The sequence below is a fragment of the Mauremys mutica genome, chromosome 2 (assembly GCF_020497125.1).
Source record: "Mauremys mutica isolate MM-2020 ecotype Southern chromosome 2, ASM2049712v1, whole genome shotgun sequence".
NCBI classification, from domain to species: domain Eukaryota; kingdom Metazoa; phylum Chordata; order Testudines; family Geoemydidae; genus Mauremys; species Mauremys mutica.
Genome location: NC_059073.1, coordinates 228,747,133 through 228,769,172, shown reverse-complemented (window position 1 = coordinate 228,769,172; position 22,040 = coordinate 228,747,133). Strand labels below are relative to the sequence as shown.

Genomic DNA, 22,040 nt, shown 5'->3' with positions numbered 1-22,040 from the left:
CCGGTGCCAGTTCCAAATGCGGCACCGTGGCCAGTACCGGGGTCGCCAATGAATGGCTTGGCATGTCTGGCGGCATCTGTTGAGCATGAACCGTGGTTGCCGCCGGTGCCGAGGCCTGGCTAGGGGGTGCTGAACTTAGATGCGGCACACCCCTGCCTGGTGCCGGTGCCGGTGGAGGAGGCAACTGCGCCAGGGCCATCAATGCTGAGGAGACCGAGGCTGACCTGGAGCGAAGACCAAATGCCTGGCCCACTGACTGGTGGTAGGCTCAGGGGGTCCAAAACAGCCACTGAGAGGGCGGTTGCCATTGCTGCTGCCACTGAGGTGGGTGCCACTGGTGGCTCACCCCCGAAGTCGATCTTCTGCTCCGCGACCGGCTGGAGCGATAGGAGTCCGCCTCTGAGCCGGAGGTCTCTGAATAAGAGGACCTGGGGGGAGCGGCACCCGTCGTTGCTGGGGAGCGGCGCGGAGGCGGGGAGCTGTCTCTCTGATCTGTGCTGCCCGGGTGGTGCGGGACGGAGAGGAAGGTGACAGCATGGCCGGCTTACCCCTAGACTTTACTGGGGGACGAGCTATGGTCAGCAACTCCCTGCCACGATGCGGGGAGACCGGTACCAGGAGTCTCAGAAGGTCTGAGGCCGCCTTGAATGCCTCTGGCGTCGAGGGGGGACGCACGTCTCTGCTAAGGCCCGGGGATGGTGGTCGCTCTGGACTCGACCGCCCTCTCTCCAGTGCGGGAGTCAACGGAGCAGCCGGGGGCTGCTTGTACCAGTGGACAGCGTCGGCCTGTGGAGGTCGTGGTGGGGCAATCGCTCCCTCACCAACTTCTTCTTCTTAGCGGGCACTGGGGAGGGTGAGCGGTGCTGCACTGAGGCCAACTTCTTATGACCCGACTCCCTCCGGTGCCGGGTTTTAGAGGATTTGGGCTGGGCCCTAAGTCCTGATGCTGGTGCCGGGGCGCTCCGCACCGACAATGACGTGCTGGGCACTGTGTCGGCCGGCTCCGGGTCCGAAGGTGGCCGCAAAGCAGCCTCCATCAGAAGAACTCTAAGTCTTTGTGCTCTTTCTTTGAGAGTTCTGGGACGGAATCCCCTGCAAATAGTGCACCGGTCCCTTTGGTGGCTCTCCCCGAGGCACCGCAGACAAGCAGAGTGCGGGTCACTCTTTGGCATGAACTTTCCGCAGCCTTTGCAGAGTTTAAACCTGGGAGACCCAGGCATGCCCCGGCGGGGCGACAAGTAGGTGGGGGGGAGCCCCCAACAGCAAAGAACTATGTACAACTAATCTAGATAGACTAACTATATACACGAGGTTTTATGGACACTGCTAAACTTGCTATCAGCAAGCGAAGTTCCAGCTAGCCGTCACCGGCGGTAAGAAGGAACTGAGGGGCTGGAGGGTCGGCGGGCCCCTTTATAGGGCCCCGTAGTGGCGCCACTCCAGGGGGCGCCAGGGCTGACCCTACGGGCGTTGCTAGGGGAAAATCTTCCGGCTGGCATGCACACGGCGCGCGCACACCTACTTTGAATGGACATGAACAACCACTCAAAGAAGAACTGAACTGTTATGTCTGTGAAGTGCCTAAAATGCAATTGGATCATATAGGCAGTATATATATAATAGCAGATAATATAGGCAAAATTATAGGGCTAGGTAGTAGCCCTACTGTCTGTTCAGATTTCCCCTATGTACCCAAAAGGGATTGGGGTCATTCCTTCCCCTGCACACAGAGTGTACTCCACATGCTAAAGACAGAGCTGGATGGAACATTTCTGACAAAAAGAATTATCAAGCCAAAAGGAATCAGTTCTGACAAATTTCAATAAATGTGGGGGTGGAGGGAGAGAAATGGAGGATGGGAAGAGAGAGAGACATGCCTACAGTTAGGACACTGGCCTGAGATGTGGGAGACAAGTTCAATTCCCTGTTCTGCCCGATTTAGAAATGGGACTCAAACCTGGGTCTCCCACAAGTGCTCTAGCATCCCAGATGGGGTTGATGGACAGACACGCACATGCCCCTTCCCCAATCAAAAGCTCAGATATCAAACAGAAATGGATATTTTGACACAATTCTGTTTTTTGCAAAGATGTTTGAAAGGTTTTTGTTTCAATGGGAATTGCAAATTCCAACACCGCAAAAGTTGGCCTATAAAAGAAAGTTTACCTTGGGAATTTTAAAGGATTTTCCCCCACTATTACAATTTACTGAATTTTGTGAATTATCAAGCAAGCAAATGAAGGATTCATCAGAAGTGTACTTTGTTCATTTATCTGAAGAATGTAATTCACTTTTACAGTACTTCATAATATTGTAGTAATTATTCTATAATGCTATCTTATAAATACAGATCTCACAATACTTCTCTGGCATTAAGTATTTACTAAGAAATGGAAAGAAACTGCTGGTATCCTGTGTGGTATCAGATGCGTGGATTAGCAAGACTGCTGTATTTTTGTTACTGTGAATGGTGCACATTTAAATTCATAATCAGCAAGGTATACATTTGTATAAATGAACCTTAAGAATTTTTTTTAAGCTTACATGGTCAAAGTTATTTACAATAACTACATAATTATTTTTCTAAGAAATGGACTTTGTCATTGGACAGTGTTAATTCCAGAATGAACATTTCAGAAGAAATTTTCTGGTGTAGAATCAGCCATGGAAGCTGAAACTGAAAAAAATCCCTGATCCTCAGCTGGGCAATCCCCCAATCGAGTCAGGGCACAGGGGACTGATCTTGTGAGATGCTAGACATCTGCAGCTCCCATTGGCTTCAGCTGCAAAGACTTAGCACTTCTCAATATCAGGCCCTATATCTGGCACACTTAGCAACAGCTGATTGTACTTTAAATGAGTGGGCACATGTCAGTGTCAGACCTCTACCTGCTCATATGAATGGAACAGAGGAATTGGCGCAAATTTTGAAGAGTTGAACAACATTCTTATCCATTTAAATCCTAACTCCACCTGGTAAAGGAGAAGACAACAAGAACAGATCCTATGCCTTTCAGTTTACATTGCTAAAAATATCTATTGTGGTGTGATCATTTGTACCCTAGAAACGGTAATGAAAGACAACTCATTTCACAAAGCTAAAATGATATTTCTGTACTTTTAATAAAAAGAGTCAGACTAGCTCAAGAGTTGCAGCACACTGTGCTGCAGGATTCACATTATGAAAGGCAGTCGCTCTAGAGTCCTATTAGGATAACAGAATATTAAGTTTCCAAAGTTACTATATTAGGTTTTTGTTATCTTAAAGCCCCATCTGCTGGCTGATTATTAAATTTCATCATGGCCCCCACCAAAGGAAGTCATGTGCCTATTATTCTAATACCTCTAGGTAGCAATATGCTGTCACGGCAACTCACAGAACTCTACGTGGAAGATGTGATGCCTGGCTGGGTGCAGTACTTTGTGTATAGATGAAAAAATGGTTATGTACCCTACAGTAACACTGATTCTTTGAGATATGTTGTCCACATATATTCCACTTCTGATGCACATGCACCCCATTCACATGAGACCAGAATCTTTATGAACAGCACTTTCCATTGGGGCCAAGTTTGCACCCCATATGTCCTCTGGTGCCCCATAGCAGAGGGCATAAAAAGCAGGGTGGCTGCTACCACTCTCCAGTTCCTTCACTCATGCTGAATCCAAATCGGCAGGGATTCTGCAGTAGTGGGGAAGGAGAATGGATCATAGAATATATGTAGACAATATCTCAAAGAACTACAGTTATTGTAGGGTAAGTAACCGTTCTTTCTTGAGTTCTGGTACAATGGATCTTAATGAGCCCAAGTGAGTCTAAATAGGCCTATGTGTAGTGTGGCTTTAAATACAGTCCAAGACCCATTTTAATAGTCTTTGAGTAGAGATAGGTTGACCCTTCATTCTGCTGGAAAATACTGGGAACAATCTAGGAGAGTTCCTAAAAACAATTTTGTTTTGTTCTGATAGTAGGAAAGATAACTGACAATGTCCAACATGTGGGGAGGTAAGCCTTTCCCCAGGTAATGTGAGGCTTGGGAAAGAAGGCAAGTTGGTGGATCTCAGCTGGTTAAGATGCAAGTCAGAAACCACTTTGGGTAAAACTTTGTGTGAGGTTTTAAACACACTTTGTCCTCGTGGAATACAATATGTGGTGGTCCTGTCATAAGGAACCAAACCTCTCCTAATTGTCTGGCTGAGGTTATAGCCACTAGGAATACAGTCTTCATAGAACAGTACAATGAACAGGTTGCCAAACGTAACAGAATGCTCAACTGTATTATACTGTTTGCCACTAGGTGGCACTTATGTAAAATACCTTATTTAAACTAAACACAGCAACATCTGGAAGAGCATTAAATGATCTTATGATGAATACATCTGGCATATATAAGCAAGTTCTGTGTCCAGTCGATATCTGGTACCAAGGGCTCAAAAGAAGGTCCCAGGAGGGCAGAGTCTCCCTGACTGGTGGAATGACGTGGAAGAGACCCTTGGGAAACTGAAGCACTGTCAGATGAGAGAAAACAGTGTGGCCAAAGGATGATGGGTGGAGCTGGCTGCCAGGTGTACTCTGAATAGGCTGAGGAAAAGGTCTGAATGCCTTTAAGACAAGGCAAAAGTCCAGGAAGGCAGCAGTGGTGCTTCTGAAGAAGCAAAATGATTCTTGAATGCTCAGATAACCTCTTCCATTTAGCAGACTGGTGGAGTCCTTTCTGCTGGAAGCCAGGATGTTTTCAACTACTAAAGAGCAGGATCTGTGAATGGATGTCAGAGAATGGGGTTTCCAAACTGTGCTGGGGCCACTTTTGGGACTCATGTGCCTATAATTTGCCCTCTTCAAGGTACACATGAGTACATAAACAGAAAAGGGTACTACTCTATTGTATGGCAAATTGAAATCCCATTGGAGAGAGCTACAGACCAGTTTGGATACCTTGCAAACTGGACCACCGGCATGCAAGCAGACATGTGGCCCATAAGTCTCAGGTATATCCAAGCTGCAAACTGAGCCAATGGTACCAAATTGCCTGAAAATGGTTGATCAAGAAAAGTGTTCTCAAACAGAGTCTACTAGGGACCCAAAGAACTCAATTTTCTGAGTGGGAACCAAAGTTGACTTTCCAGTGTTTAGGATTAGAACCAGATGGCCGAGCAAACACAGTACAATGTAAACGGGGGAAAAGATTTCCCTTTGGTAACCAATCATCCAGGTATGAGAAGATGTGGATTCCTTTCTGAGGTACATCATCACCATGACCATAAATTTGGTAAAAACCTGAGGGGCAGAAAAGAGGCCGAAGGGAAGCATCATATACTGAAAGTGATGCTCTGCTACGACAAACCAAAAGAATCACCACATGAAAGTAGGGGTCCTGAAGATCCAGAGCAGTCAGTCTGAGGCAATGGGGGAGAGTAGTCGATAAAGTGACCATTCAGAACCTCATGCATGTAATATATTTGTTGAGGCAGCAAAGATTGAAAAGAGGTTACTTACTTGTAACTGGAGGTTCTTCAAGATGTGTGGTCCTATCTGTATTCCACACAGATGTGCATGTGCACCACACGCCTGAGTCTTGAAGCGTTTCTTAGCATCTCCTCATGCTCCCAGCTCAGGGTATAAGTAGTAGTGTGAGTCAACGCCTCTCCAGTCTCCCTCTTATTGTAATGGAATCCAGTCTGAAGCGAAGAAGTTGGAGGGCAGGTACTGGAATACAGATAGGGACCACACATCTCAAAGAACCTCCAGTTACAGGTAAGTAGCCCCTCTTCTTCATGTTATCTATATTCCATACATGGGTGACTGGTGAGAAGTGGTCAGCAGAGGTAGGTGTGAGGATGCCAGTGGAAATGCAGTCTGCAGTACGGACTGGCCCATGGCGACGTCTGTAGCTGCTACTTGTGTGATGGCGTGGTGTGTCATGAATGTGTGAACGAAAAACCACATTAATGCATGACATATGTCTTGCCAGGATATGTCCGCCAGTGAGGCGGATGTGGCGGCCTGTGCTCACATAGAGTGCACCATAATTTTATCAGACAGGGAGGGGTACGTTGAATTGGTTGTAGAATTCGTAGATGCACCCTGAGACCCATTTGGAGATTAATTAGGATGAGAGCACTTGGATTGTCCAGCAATGGCCACAAATAGTTTTGGCAATGAGTGAAAGGGTTGAGTCCTGTGGAGGTAGAATGTCAGTATACAATGGATGTCAAGGGAGTACAAGCCTCTGTCACTAGGGTAGGTGTGTGCGGTTTGAAGCAGAAATAGGCAGCTGTATGCACTGATTTAGGTAGAACACAGACACCACTCTTGGGAGAAAGTTAGGGTACAGCCATAAGGACACCTCTTTGTGCAATATCGTCTGGGTGGCGGTGGGGTGTCTGCCACCATGGCTGCGAGTTCCCTGACTCATCAGGCCAAAGTAATGGCTACCAAGAAAGTCACTTTCATTGAGAGGTGGGAGAGGGAGCCTGTAACTAGCAGCTCAAAGGGTGGCTTCATGAGGTCTGAGAGAACAAGATTAAAACCCCACAGCAGCGTGGGCCTCAGTACTGTGGAAAGGTGTTAAGTAAACCTTTCATGAAGTGGATAGTAGTGGGGTGTGTAAACACTGAGGTGCCATCCACAGGAGGCAAAATGGCACTGAGTGTTGCCAGGCACACTCGAATAGATTGATGCCCAGACCAGACATCTTGAGGACAAAGTCAGTGAGTATTGATGGGCCCATGCTGTGAAGCATCTCCATTTACCTTGATAGCAGGCTGGTGACCAACTGGATTAGAGCATGCACAGTTTACCCTCTACGCACATCCAAATACTAGGCCGTGAGGTGAAGAGGGTCTGGATTGGGAAGACAGAGCCTTCCCCATCTTGCGTGAGCACATCTAAGAGTATGCAGAGGTGGAGTGATGTGCGGGAGAAGAATTTGAGAAGGTCCATGAGCCAGAACAGGGCTATGAGTGTGATGGTGGCTCTGTCCCAGTGAACCTTGCTTAGCACCTGCAGCAGGAGGGGAATAGGAGGAAAGGCATAGTAGAGGTTGCCTGTCCAGGGGAAGAGGAAAGCATCACCCTAAGGAGGCCTCCATAGAGCTCCTCTGGAGCAACAGACGGACAGCTTTTGGTTCTCATGAAAGAGATTCCATCTCAAAGAGGTCCCATCAGGGGGGTGCCCCTCTTCGCAAAGAGATACAAGAGTGTACTGTTGCATAGCTCCATTCATGATTGACGTGGACAGTCCTGCCGAATGTATTGACCAAGGAATTCTGGGGGCCCCAGTAGGTACACAGCTTAAAGTGTCACATGGTTCTTTGATGCATCAGTTCCAAAGCCAGAGTGACTCAGAGCAGAAGGAGGGAGACCTGGCAACTTTTTGTTGATGTACACCACTTCTGTGATGTTGTCGGAGAGCAGCTGAACATGGCGGACTGAATGAGCAGGAGCAAGGCCTGGCATACTAAACGGACTGCCCGCAGTTCTAGCACATTTATGTGCATCCTAGCTTCCCATGGCATCTACATCCCCTGAGCTGTATGGAGGCCTAAGTGGGCTCCATGGACCAAGGATTGATCTTGGAGGGATTGGACCACCATGTGAAGAAGGACGTGATCCTGGACTCTATATGAGTCTCTGTTGGGTGTGTAGATGGAGAGGAGACAAGCTTGAAGACAATGTGTATGGAGGTGTGCGTGCACTGTCATATAGGTGCAGATTGCCATATGACCAAGGAGGGAAAGACAATGGCAGACTGTGATGTGTGGTCTTTAATGCATGTCTGCGATGAGGGTTGTCAGTGCTGCAAAGCAGTCTGCCAGGAGAAAAGCCCTTACCATGCTAGAGCTGAGTTGTGCCCCAATGAAGTGTATCATCTATATAGGTGTCACTGACTTTTCCTCATTGACGCAGATACCTAGAGATGCCAGGAGACTATGAAGACAGAGGATTGCACAGATTGCTTCCTTTTGCGATAGTGCCACCAGGAGCCAGTTGTTGAGGTAGGGGAATACAGAGTAGCCTAAGCAGCACATCTGGGCTACTACCACAGCAAAGGCTTTTGTGAACGCTCTTGGAACTGTTGCTAAGGAGGACCTGAAATTGGTAACGTTGGTACCCTACCCAAAAACGGAGGAACTTATGCTGGGCCGGGTGAATGTCCAAGTGGAAGTAAGCGTCTTTCATGTACAGAGTTGTGAAGCAGGCTCCCTAGGATAGGGAGGAGATAATCGATGCCAGTATGACCATACAGAATTTGGATTTTCTGATAAATGCACTGAGCAGCCAAAGATCTAGAATGGGGCAGTGCCCTATGCCCTTCTTCAGGATGAGGAAGTAAAGAGGGTAGAAACCTCACCACCTGCAATGCATGGGACAGGCTCTATCACTCCCTTGACCACTCCCTTGACCACTCTTGGTGAGTTGCTCCCTCCTGCACCTGTACATGAAGACAGCATTTTTAGTAGCCATTACCTTAGCACAGCAAATAGGGGAAATAGCTGTGTTGATGGCACGCCCACCGTTCAGTCTTTTTTAAAGGCAAAGTCACCCTGAGGCCACACCTGAAGTTCCTCCACAAGTTAAGTAACCTTGTCCTTCCATATGAATCAACTCATTCACCTCCCCTACCTTTTTTCCCAAACCACATTGTGACAAGAGGGAGGCAATGCTCCATGTTAGGAGAGCCCTAGCATTTTATTTGGACAGGACTAAGGACTTTAGCAAGTCTCTTAAACTCTTCCTTTCATTCATGGAAATATCCAAAGACTCCACAATATCAGCTCAAAGACACTCTAAAATGGGCCTCCAGTTGCATTAATCACTGTTACCATGCACATAACCTGTTGCCCGCATCAGGAATCCTCATGCATTCCACGAGATCCATTTCCACTTCAGTTGTGCTTGTTAAAGATGTCCCCATCTCAGAAATCTGCAAGGCAGCAACCTGAGCCTCTGCCCATACTTTTATGGAACACTACCTGATTACTCAAGACTCAACCTCTGATGACATCTTCAGTACTATCATCAATAACAGACTCCAGTCCAAAGCTGCAGCCTTTCATCAACAGTGGCTTGTTTAGCCTGTCCTTGTGGGACAGAAGACAGATCTGAGCCATATCCCAAAACAATCTCATCTATGGGGTTTGGGGTCACAAGTGTGCATGCCATCATGTGTCCAAGACGCTGAATTTCTGGCCGGTGTTTGTGGGCTGGCCTGGACTGTTTGTCTATGAGACTCATCAAGGTGTGGAATCCATGGAGCTGGAGGAATGCTCTCACTTACACTGCGTCGAGTTCAGCCCCAATAAACTCCAGACATTGTACTGTGGTCAAGGTCGATTTCTGGGTATTGAGTTGTAGACCCAGTTGAGCAAATATGTGCATAGTTCTCTGGGTGGCTTCAAAGGAACAAGCCTGGAGAAGGTAGTTGTCCAGGTATGGGTAAATGACAATACCTAATGTTCATAGATGTGCTGTTATGACGGAGAGGATCTTGGAGAATACCCTGGGTGCAAATGAGAGACCGAATGGGAGCACTCTGTACTGCTAATGGTCCTGCTCAAAGGTAAATCAGAGGAATCTCCTGTGGGACTATCAGGTTGAAATGTAGAAGTAGGCATCTTGTAGGTCAAGGACCGAAAACCAAAATCTCCTTGCTCCAGAGATGGAATGGACTTAAATCTGTCTTGCCAGGCTCCATTTCACCGTGGTTATGACCAAGAAGTTTGGGGACAGATGCAAGTAAAAAGCTTCAGATCCTTGCACTGGAACAAACTAGCCTCTCTCCATGCACTTTGAAGTAGACAGTACCGAAGCTGGCATACTCCAGAAAATCTTAATAGGCTCTAGGAGCCCACTGTTAATATGGAAAGCAACTCTCCCAGAGGCAGATGGCTGCAGGATATCCAACAATTTATGGGTATTCTCCTGCAGAAACTCTGCTTGAATACCCAGGGAAGTGGTAATGCACACAAGAGGTCCTGGTACACCTTGACATCCTCTGATATCAAAAGGAGAAAAAGAACTAGGTACTGCAGAATTGACCAGGGACAAAGATGAAGCAGTTAACCGTGCCACAGTCAGATCCTGTTCCACGACTCTGAAGGCTCCACAAGGGGAAGGTTCACTGGTACCTGGGCCTACGGTGGATCGATGGTCACCACATGCCTTCTCAGTGATCACTTCTGTGACCAAGGAGCATCCCATAGATTCCATGGAGACCACTAGGATGGATAGGGCATTGGTGACCAGTAGGTACCAGGCTGGGGCCCCCATCCTGAGACAAGCACCAACCCAGGTACCCACAGTGCTCCTGAAAAAGCCCTTGATGCGCATCAGGTGATAGAGAATAGGAGGAAGATCTCAACTGGGATGCTGAGTCCCAGGCTTCAGGGGATAACAGTGGAGCCAGCCCTGGGGGTGTAAGCTACTGGTCTAATAAATCGGCAGCCCAAAATGAAGAGGGAACTAGCGCCAACAGTGGTAGCCAGTACACCTCCATTGTTTCCAGTGCCAGAAGCGTTGTCAGCCCCAGCAGTGGTGCTGAAGTGATGGTGGTGAGTGCCGCCACAGTAACATTGGCAGCACCAACACCATAGGTGCCAAAGAGGTGACTTGCGCTGAGTCTAACACCAGCCCCACTTCCACTGACTGTAGAAGGGAAACATTGGGGTTTGGGGCCAAGAGACCCACAGGTTTAGTGCCCCTCCTCCCCTGCCAACAGAGGTGTAAATGATGCAGCCCTGACAAAGTCCTGAACCAAGAGAATTTGTGACAGAAAGGCAGAAGGTGTCTGTTGCATCCTGATATGCCGCTGGTGCAGAAACAGCTGGTGTCCACATTGCCCTTGTTGGTACCAGACTCAGTCTCCCCAGGGCCAGAACTGGAGTTGATAGTCTGGGGTCTCTGACTTTCTTGCATAGTACCTGAGAGCAGCTGATGGAATCTGCTTCATCTCACGTCCCAGCATTCATACCATGCCAGTCTGCATTCCTTCTGGAGAAGGCAGACGAGTCCCCACACGACCTGGAGTGGCCACAATCTGTCTTACGTGACTTTTTCCTTGATACACTCAACAGGGAGCGACTCCTCCATCTCTTCAGAGCGTGTAGTTCCAGGGTGCATAGCAGCAGCACTCCCAGAACCCAGAGTGACCTCTGATCCAACACATGCCTCTCTGGCAAAGCAGGATGCATGGCCTGTTCAAGCAAGCGCTGCTTTAAACAAAGATCCCGTGTCACCCGAATCCTGATGATCCCCCAACAATAACGTTTAAATCCCAGTGAGGGCATCATCAGGAAATACTTATACTAAAGCTAACTGTATGCAAGTAGAGAAAAGTCACTAAGAAACAGAGAAGTTGTGAGGTTAGAAACCAGACAGAGCTCTGACTTCAGTCACGGGAGGTAAGAGCAAACTGAGAGAGGTTTGTGGCAGTGCTGCCTCATATAGCCAGGGGAGGAGCTATGGCCAGGAGGCACAAGCACTGTCCTTCTACAGCAGTGGTCCCCAACCTTTTTTGTCTGGTGGGTGCCAGACGAGCCACGGAGGACCATGGTGGTGGATGAGCAGCTGCTGTAATGCCGCCAACAAGCAGCAACGTCAATAGGTGTCACTGCCAACAAGCAGCGTCATCCAGAGGCGTCACCGCCAAAATGTCACCAGCAGCATTTCGGCGGTGACGCCTCTGGATGACGCTGCTTGTCAGCAGCATTGCGGTGGATGCTCGTTTGCCAGCCCGTACGCGGGCACACGTAGACACCCTGGCAGGTGCCATGGCACCCACGGGCACCGCGTTGGGGACCCCTGCTCTACAGGTACTGCTAGGCAAAGATCTCTGGCACCAATTCACTGGGTGTGCTCACACTTAAGAGGCATACACAGCTGCATCTACTAGAAGAAGAAAAATTGCTTTCAAGACATTTACTGTTTGCATTTCCTGGTTGCCATTTTGAATTACACAAAGTTGGGGAGGGGGAAGAGATGGGAACAAGGTGGCATACAATCCACCATTAGCAGATATTGTACATGTTGTTAGCCAGGGCTTCTAATGACTTTTGCATTGGTTCATAGTACAGAAATCTCTCCCATTACTGTATTAACATTAGAATGGAGCTAGAAACTTACTGAGCTCAGGGGTCACTTCCGGCCCTTCTGGGTCTACTGCAGGTTCTACCTTGGGCTGTTCTTGGGGGGGGGGGGGTGCAAATAGCTCCTGGGAGTACATCCCCAAAATGTGCTGCTGCTGCTGTTCCTACTGCAAAGCCTCCTCTGCGACTGCTTTCAGCAGGAGTGACTGCATTATCCTCTCTTGGCACCTACTACTGGCTCCCATCAGGCCCCATGCTGGATTCTGGGCCCAGCTGAGCACCAGGCTGACCAAGTCGTCATGCACCATTGGCTCCAAGCTTGGTCCAGTGCACAGCACAAGGTCAAATTAATCACAGAATGGTCATGATATAGCCACGTTGCAGTTCTGGTTCCTGGTTTTCCAGTACTCAGTCTTGAGCCACTTAATCTACTGCCTGCAGTGGTCACTGGCCTGGTAAATTAGCAACACTGCCAGTTTCTTCTCTATTTGCTAGTAAGTAAAAGTACCAGGCATGACCATACATAAGTTGACTGTTTTGCTGGCCCCGCACCAGAAATGTACCAAAGACTGGCTATGCTCCCCTGATCGTGAAACAGCACACTTTGCAAAAGACTTCTTCTGTATTTGCAATGGAGACCGAAGACAAGGCTCTTGGATGAGTGTTTGCAGCTCAAGTGTTCAGAAGACAATGGAAGGATTAAACACTGATGCTGCTGCTCTACACCAAAGCGAGATGCTTCCATTCCCCTGGAGTCAATTAGAGATTCTTGGAATCAAGAGGACAAAGGAAGTTGGCCCGTGGGGTTGTGGGATACTTTTGGCAGAGTCCCAGAACCTGAGCTGGGGGGAGAACTGTGTCTGCACTGCAAAGAAATTGAATTTAAACCCTGGGTCCCAGCTTGACTCAGGCTTGAACACTTCAGCCCCGTAGGGTCCTAGCAACTTAGGTCCAAGCCAGAATCTGAGAGAGTTGTGTGTAGACAGAAAGGAGTTGGGATCAACCCTGAGTCTGAGCTTAAACTGCAGCCTACACCTGCCTTGGGAGCCTTCTCCAATTGTTAGTCTCCTCACTGGCTTCAGATTTTATTTTCAAATATTCCCATTGAGTTCCGAATAATCTTTGAATAAAAATGACCCCCAATTCAGCAAGATTAATTAAGCTTGCCTAAGTGCCTCTGGAACCCAGATACCTGCTCAGAGACCTCCCTCCAAAGGAGCAACACTTAATAGATCAGGCCATCAAGGTTAAGACTGAGGAGTAATTCATGCGCCAGTTGAAGACATGGAAAAAGGAGGGGGAAAAACCTCACATTTAGTGACATGCAATATGCTGTGCTTGCCTTGAAATATTAGGTCCACTACGATATACCTGCGAATAGCTGCAGCTTGCATACCTTTTAATTAGCAGATTTGGAAGACAGACCATCTGTTGCTTTAAGTCATACATAAGAAAGCAAGCCCTGTGATGTGAAACACAATTAAGGAAAGATATCTTTCCAAGTTACAGCTTCAAGCTTTAGATCCCTCTCACGTAAAACATCACAAGGAATTTAGCAGTCAATGTCTTTGTTTTTAAACATACAAATACCTGAAATGGAAATACTTTTTTCCTTTTAGTGTGGACTTCATGTATACATCAGACACAGAGTAGGATTCTAATGGAGATAGACAGATAGTGCCCTTCTGTCTGATAGAGTGAATTTGTCTCACATGGTGGGGCCTGTGAAAGAAAGGCATGGGGGCCACAGCAGTGTAGCAGGTTGGATAGGGCACCCGGCCATGGAACCAGAGAAAAAGTAACAAAAACGTGATGTGGTGTACTTAATACAAGATCTAACATTATGCTGGTATCTTTACCTCTCTTGTCTAAGTTCTCTTTGGGGCAGAGTCTGTCTTCTCATCCATTTCTGAAGTCCCTAGCACATTTTGGATGCTTCCAAAAAAGCAGCTAAGTGTTCCTTTCAAGAATGTATTGGGAAAATATTATTTCTTCCATTGCTAAAAATGTTTGACCCTGTAAACATCAATGAGATTAAACACACAAGACTGAGTGTTACACATTAACAATCCACTCAGACTATATACTTGGTGCAAATCTGCAAGAGGCTCTACTGTGCATATACTCCGGTAATGCCCTCAACTACAGCCATACTAAACAGATGTTATAAACTTCCTGAATGCAACGTACAATAGAGATTTACCTACTGTTTCTGTGTTATGGTTATTGTGTACTTCAAAAGAACATTAAAAAGTATATGTTATTACTTGTTACTTTTATTGGTGTATGCTATAAAATGTACAATTCCCAGATGGGAATGAAAAAAAAATAAATAAAAAACATCCAAGAATTTCCTACGGATGAGGAATAGCTCAGGGAAGCAGCACAATGCTATCTAGTGGAAGAGAAAATAAATGGCACTCGTAAGGACTGGGTTATGCATTTCACCACAAAAAAAAAATCTTCACAGCATAATTGTAAGGACAATTCATATCCAGAACAATTAGCACTCACCAGATGGTGTTATTGGTAAGACTATCAAATAAACACAAAATATGTACTCTATGTAGATATCTTCCTTTTATACTTTTTTGGGGGTTTTGCTACTTTGTTTTTAGTCTCATTTTGTAAGTAGTTTCTTAATAGTTGCTACATAAAACCCACCAGAAAAATGTTAAGCTAAATAAAATTTGCATCTATGAAAAAACAATTACCTTTCCAAAAAAAAAAAAAGGGGGTGGGTGGGTGGGGGAGTTTGGCAAAATCTATGATTTTGAGTCACAAAGGCAAGGGCACAGTGTTTAGTTGCTTAAGACAGTGGCAGAGAACAAAGAATCCCAAAATTTGAAAAGTAGGGAACTTCAGGGGAATCACTTTCAATTACTCTAAAATTGCTCAGAAACATATGTTTTGTAACTTACTACTGATGAGAACTAGAGTAAATTACAAAATTAGTGACCAGATTTTAGCTTTTCAAGAGCAAAAAAGGCAAATCTTTTGCAACACACCAGAAGGCATGGAATGGTATGTGTCAGCTCTGTCTCATGCTATCCATAATCCTATAAGGATCTCCACACAAGTTCTGAAGCAGGAGAGAGAGTAGTCCCTCAGCAATTCTCCCAATGAAGCCAACCTACTAATCTGTTCCAAGTTTTTTATTCATAATGAGGAGACACCCTCAACGGGTTTTATTAGTGGTCAGCCATAGTGTCATTTATAGGTCACCATGCAACAAAACATATATTTTTACATTTTGGTTGTGGCCTGGGACCTTTTAAAAAGATATCCCATCTTAAAGAGCTCAAATGATGGAGAATCCACCATATACCTAGGTAAGTTGTTCTAACAATTTGTTATCCTATTAAAAATGCACACACTACTAACCTGAATTTGTCTAGCTTCAGCTTCCAACCACTGGCTCTCATTTCACCCTTTTCCATTGGATTAAAGAACTATCTACTCCCAGAAATCTCTTCCCCATGCAGGTAGTTGTAGATAGATCAAGTGAACCTCAACCTTCTTTTGAATAAAACAGATTGAACTTCTTAAGTCTCGATTTATTGGTTTTGTTTTCCAGACCTCAAGTCATTCTTGCATCACAAAACCTTCCCAATTTTCAACGTCCTTTTGGACATGTTAACATCAAGACTGGACACAGTATTTCAACTATATAGTCTCACTAATGCCAAATGCAGTGTAATACCACCTCCATTCTCCTACTTGTTCTTCCCAGCTTACATTATCCATAGAGGTGTAAGCCCTCTTGGCCATAGCACACAATGGGAGCTTGTGTTCAGCTGTTTATCTATCATTATCCCCAAATCATTTTCACTGCTACTCTACTTGAGGATATTATCTCCAATACTGTATGTGACCTTGCACCCAGGTGCAGTACTGCACACATTCAATTAAGCCCTCCTGACCAAATGATCCAGAGTGGCCTCTACAGCTGACCTGTCCTCTTTGTTGTTTATCACTGCAAATGTTCATCTTCAAATTTTAACAGCAATGATTGTTTTCTTCCAAATCTTGGATATTAAATAGCACTGGGCCAAGAACAGATCTCTAAGAGACCACACTAGAAACACTCCCATATAGTCTGATAACTCATTACAATTACTTTGAGATCCATCAGTTTTTAATCCCTGTAATATGGGCTATATTGAAAAGTTAGGACTAAACGAAAAAAAAATCAGAATGTTGTGTAATACTACGACTAAATCATAAAGAATTTAAGTATATAATCTCAATGTAGCTAGTTCTATCTTGTATTCTCAATTAAAAACAATATAAAGTTTGACAAAACCTATTTTCCACACAACTATGTTGATTGCCATTATGTTACCATCCTTTTAATTCTTTAGTGGATGTTTCCCATGTCAATCTTCCCATTATCTTGCCCGGGATGATGTCAAGCTAACTGCTTTATAGTTACCTGGGCATTCCATTTACGCTTTTAAAATACTGGCACAACTTGGTACCTGCAGATAATTCAAAGCCTCTCCCTGAACAGCCTATATTTGATACCCAGAGATGCTTTCTTCTGGATGTTTACTAACATATACTTGTGTCACACTTCAAAGCAACACCTATACACTTTTGTATAGTCTCATCTTGGAGAGCCTAAGGCCCCAGAACATCAGTTCTCTCCCACTTCATACTCAGCTGTGGCAACTAAGAGCTGGAATTATGAGAGAAATTGACTTGACAAAACCACAGCCATTTTGGTGCACTCAGTCATCATTAACTAAAAGCGAGAACACAACATAGTCATGCATAACAACTCTGCATGAGCATATGAAATAGCTGCAGCTTCAGTTTTGCTGATACAGAAATAGAATTGGAAGAACCATGAGAATAGGTGGAAGTGTGGCTAGTTAACCATGGATCTAGGTGTTCTTGATTGAGTTTTTGCTGATGTTATGAACAGAGTTGTTTTGCTGATATTAGGAAACTGTTAGTTTGCAAGAGGTTACTATGAGATATCTTTTAATAGGTTGCTCAAAAAAAAAAAGCACATAAGTCAGAGTGTGTAAGTTGGAGAAGTTTTCTATGAGCTCAGAGGGTGACATCCCACTCCCCAATGGATAAGAGTAAGGCTGGCCACCAAAAACATGCTGCTGACTGCTCAACATGATCTCAGACTTCAGGTAACTATATCTGGGTTGCACTAGACTATTGCTATTTTAGATGTGTGCTGTAGACTTAAAATGGATTTTTTTTTTTGAGGGGTGGCGGGAGGAAGAAGGGGTGAAAGCACTGACATTTGTATCAATCATTTACCAAATGGAGAAGTTGTGTTCCCATCGATTTATTCCTGAAACCACCTGAAGAGGGGGAAATAGACGTTACCATAGTTTTGGGTTCAGACAACCCTGGGCAACATTGGATATGATTTCTTTTTCGGAGCCAATATTACTTTGGAATTTGTCAGATCACCTTAGTTAGTCTTTTAAGGGATCGGTGCACCATCTCTGAAGAGGCTCAACTTTGGTCTAAAAGCAAAGACTGTACTATGGTCTCAAACAAATTCATTAGACAAACTCTTTACCTTGATCTTTAGCTGCTGGTTTTAGCTACATTTGCTAAGCAACATCCAGTTACTACAAATCTGTGTAACAGGATAATGTTGAACATAGCGCAAGTACTGCAACAAATGGCTGCTGGGAGAATACAGCAACATCTAGAAAGACAAAATTTAAGACCTGTGTCAACAGCTGCAATACTGTAATTAGCATCTCCAGTAGGAAGCCAACTCAAACAAAAAAAAAATAAAAAAATTTATTAAGTTTTTCAAATACGAAACTCTAAAATCTACATAATTATTATAAAACATGTTTCCTTACAAAATTCTTTTGATTAACAATTTGTGTGATATAACATAAGGTTATTTTAATGTCAGTATTTTCCCACAATTTTAAGATACAGGCATTGTTAAAATTTGCTCAGTAAAAAAGTGTAACCCACTGAGTAGTTAATGTAGCTTGTTATGTTCTTGGGTTTTTCTTTGAATTAGACCTAGGAATTTTAGAATTCTCTTAATTACTTTTTCCAATCAAACTGATAGTGATGCTCAGACTCCAGGTGCATAAACTGTAACTAATAAATGTAATCTCCATTGATTGGATTATTTGTAGAGAACCAGCAATATAACACCGGGTATAGACTTGAAGGGCTTCAATTGAGTTACAACTTGATGTCTTCTGTTCCACTGATTAAGAACACAATTTAAAAACTACCTTTTGGGCAAATTTCTAGTTCAACTTTTGAATTACGGGCTAAACTTGGTAGGCATTTAAGCTGTGTTTTAAGAGAAAACAAGTGCAACATGCAAACTGTACCTTAAACTCCAGAAGAAAATTCACACATTTACAAATTAAACCAGGAGTAATCTTTCCATACAAATTCCTTAAAAAACGTTAACATATTCTAGCATCAAGTGAAAGGACAAAACCCAAGTAATGTAATACTGAAACTTTCTAGTCTATCATATCCTTAAAATGCTAGAAACAAAACAATCTAGGAACAGATAACATGCAAATATGAACAACTTCAACTTGAAGTAACTTTTTCCATAAGATTACATAATTGTACAGCACATCTCGCTATACTGAACAGTAACACCCCAAACAGGCACTTTAAGTCTTCAAGTGTCATTGGTTAAACACTTTTAAGCACTGTCCTACTTCTTCTAAAGTGATGCACCCTTTTCTCCTGTGAGGAAAGGGAAAGAAAAATAGTTTTAATTCACTGAAAGGTAACAATATTGCTAGATACAATATAATGAAGTAATGTAAGTTACATAAAGCAGAAATATATTTTAAAATTTTGCTCCTTCAAAATCCCATGTTCTAAAAATGCAGATTTTACATAAAGCTTTTTAGTTCAGATAATAGAGTAGGAGTGTCTATTCTGCAAAAACAAGTAAAAACTGAAAAACTATTCAAAGATTCAGAAAGACAGCCTTAAAAAATCCTAATGGAGAGTTTAATAAGAAGATACCAGGGTGTGGTCACATAAAAACAGTGTGATCACAAGTTGTAATTAGCCCAAACACACATTTGTGAACTAAAGCAAAACAAAACAACACAACCCTGAGAGTGATTGGAAGCGTTAGGCCTTAGACCTGAGAAGTCCAAGAATAAGCCACCATTCTCCATTTCACACAGCTGGAAGGGCTGCAGTAGCAACTCTTACTGATTTTGAATGTCAGAATACAGTTATGACCAGGGGCGGCTCTAGCGATTTCGCCGCCCCAAGCACGGCGGCACGCCACGGGGGGCGCTCTGCCGGTTGCCGGTCCTGCGGCTCCGGAGGACCTCCCGCAGGCACGCCTGCGGATACTCCACCGAAGCCGCGGGACCAGCGGACCCTCCGCAGGGATGCCTGCAGGAGGTCTGCCGGAGCCGCCTGCCGCCCTCCCGGCGACCGGCAGAGCGCCCCCCGTGGCATGCCGCCCCAAGTACGCGCTTGGCGTGCTGGGGTCTGGAGCCGGCCCTGGTTATGACAGATCTGAAGAACACAATTTATAGAACCCAAGTCATCCTCTGGATGAGGGAATAAACTGCTGCTTGTTCAGTACAAACAGACCAAGGTTAATCTATTTCTCACTGAAGGAAAATGTTATGGAAAAAGATGTAATATGGAAGAAAAGGCTAATGCCAATACTGCCAGTTTGAATTGCATAGCAGTTTTTGTGCAGGTTTGTGATACTGCACTGTTCAATCTAATTCAAGTCAAGGCCATCAGTGGTTTCATAAAGGTTGTCTTGGGCACTGGTATTAAGATTCAAGACCTTCCAAATACCACTGCAATAGTTATATCAAAGATCTCTACAGAAAAGCAAGCAAACAATCGCAGTAAGTGTCAGAGCCAGACACAGATATGGTCCAGAGCAGCCTACAGTTGCAAAAATTGAACAAGTCTATTGGCATTTGAGTTACTTGTTTTTCTTCCACCACTAAATACTATAGTGACAACAGGTCAAATTTTTAAAGTTTGCTTTTACCCGTACCTTGAAATAGTCCTCTTGGGATACAAGATTGTTTCTCAGACGGTTCTCGGGATTAAACAGACAGGATACCACTGTCTGTATGCTTCGGTCCACAGACTTCTGAAATACATGTTTTCAGTAACATGCATCTACAACAATACTGATTTTATTAACTATCGTGTCTATAAATCAGATGCTAAACTCTGAAGTGTAAACATTCAGGATTACTGGCAAGTGTCAATATTTATCAAGCACTTATTTGCTATAGTATATTTGCTAGTTTATATTCAAACTGTATGAATATATTACACAACAACAATTTTGTTCTTTCCCTCGGAGTTATATGAAGCTTTTCTTTTCTTTTTGAAAGGAAGTTACTAGGCTGGGGTTTTCCAGAATTATCTGAAGGAGAGATTTCAGTTTACTTGTTTCCTCTAGTAACCTGGTCCACACCTGAAATGCCACTGACCAAAAAAGTGTTCCATCTCCTTATCGCAAGCAAGAATTTATTACTAATTGGCAATACGAGCAAGTGATGTCTATTGAATACCAAGTTAAATTTAAGTCCCAAAAGTTAAGGATCTACAACCAGAAGGGGACATGATGCCCTTTCCTAAACTAGGAGACTTCAACATGAAAGACAAGTGTGATACTCCCCAATGTTTTTTGACTCCACAAATTGTCAGAAGCAAAATAAAATTAAAATTGTTAAATTGAAAAAAACAACAAGTTGTACCTTGTTTCATGTGATTCTCACTGTAAGCCAAACCATATGGCTAAACAAAGTTGCTTGCTGAATTAATGCTGATTTATACATTTGTCTATCATAGTACCCAACAACCTCTCACTGTGTTTGAGGAAGTATTTACCACCGTTACTGTGGGGAACCTGAGGCACTGGGTAGCCTGTGACCTTGGACAAGTCTCTCAAAGTCTAAGAGTAGGCAGAAACTGAACCCAGGATCCCAGGACTGTGCCCTATCTACTACATCTTCCTTCCACCCTTCCACACAAGTTCCTAGAAATAGGTTATATGGTGACATTTAAGAATATACATCTTCAGAGTGAACACTTGCCTTCTGTGGACTGTTTCCAGATGGTTGTGCAGGCTCTGGAACAGAACATTCTGCTTGGATAATGTCTGGCTCTACTTCACTGCAGTGGTAGTTTACTGGAGTATAAGCCTGTATAATTAAGTGTTGCAATTAATGAATGAAAGTACATGTGCTCCCCATCCCAAGGTGGATGGTTGTGGGTCTACTGCAATTTGAATTGGAGCAGTTTGGAAGAATAGCAGCTGGGTCCCTGGTCCTCAACTACCACTAAGGCAGAGCAACTTTTACTTTCTTTCTTTTTTTTTTGATGTGTTGACACTTTCAAAAACTGAAAAACATCAACACAGGAGTATCTATTGCTCCTTCCAGATAAACTGAATGACTGGTTCACCAGGATACATTTCATGGTGTAATGCTGGAAGTTAGACCGAGCTCTCCCCCTCAAAAAGGGTTATTTTAATAGGGAATTGTATCTAATTTGGGTGGACAGGAAGGGAAGAAAAGGTGTTCACAGCTGAAGCCAATAGACTGCAAAGACCAGGCCAAGAGCTGGAAGAGAGCACATGTATATAGTTTCTGATTGCCATCAGAAAGAATCTGGCGTGGGATGTTCTGGGGGATCCAAGGCACTAACGAACAGAGGCCCAAAAATCCTTGAGAGCCACTGAACTTCCAGTAGTCTTCTGGTGAAAGATTCATGAGTACAATGCCATTCCATGAGAGGTACTGCACAAAAGTAGTAATCACTTCATGGCTCAAATGGCTTATCAAGGCAAAAAATGATGCGACAGACAGTATCTCCTACCCTGTATGGACACCCAAATGGAAGATACCGGTACTTACTGAATGGCTTTAGACTGAGTTCTTAAGTTATAACTAAGCATTACAAGAAACGTGCTGGTATCTG

At 44.4% G+C, this 22,040-nt stretch overlaps 2 protein-coding genes across 6 annotated transcripts in view; both read right to left on the bottom strand.

Moving 5' to 3' along the window:
- Positions 1-17,778, bottom strand: part of RFTN1 (raftlin, lipid raft linker 1) — a 163,339-nt gene extending 145,561 nt beyond the window's left edge. Inside the window, exon 1 of the mRNA XM_045005979.1 lies at positions 17,638-17,778. The gene's annotated coding sequence lies outside the window, so the exon portion shown is untranslated. The remainder of the gene's footprint in view (positions 1-17,637) is intronic.
- Positions 17,779-17,956: 178 nt separating this feature from the next.
- The window catches only part of DAZL (deleted in azoospermia like), a 41,304-nt gene continuing 37,220 nt past the window's right edge, over positions 17,957-22,040 (bottom strand). Inside the window, exons 9-11 of one of the 5 annotated variants that reach the window (XM_045005992.1) lie at positions 21,155-21,262; positions 20,101-20,228; positions 17,957-18,800 (exon numbers count right to left, since the gene is read on the bottom strand). In XM_045005992.1, coding sequence (XP_044861927.1) covers positions 20,136-20,228; positions 21,155-21,262 — 201 coding nt within the window. In that variant the 3' untranslated portion in view covers positions 17,957-18,800; positions 20,101-20,135. Of the gene's footprint in view, positions 18,801-20,099; positions 20,229-21,154; positions 21,263-22,040 lie in introns of those variants that run through there. The other 4 variants (XM_045005991.1, XM_045005990.1, XM_045005994.1 and 1 more) reach the window with 4 other exon arrangements.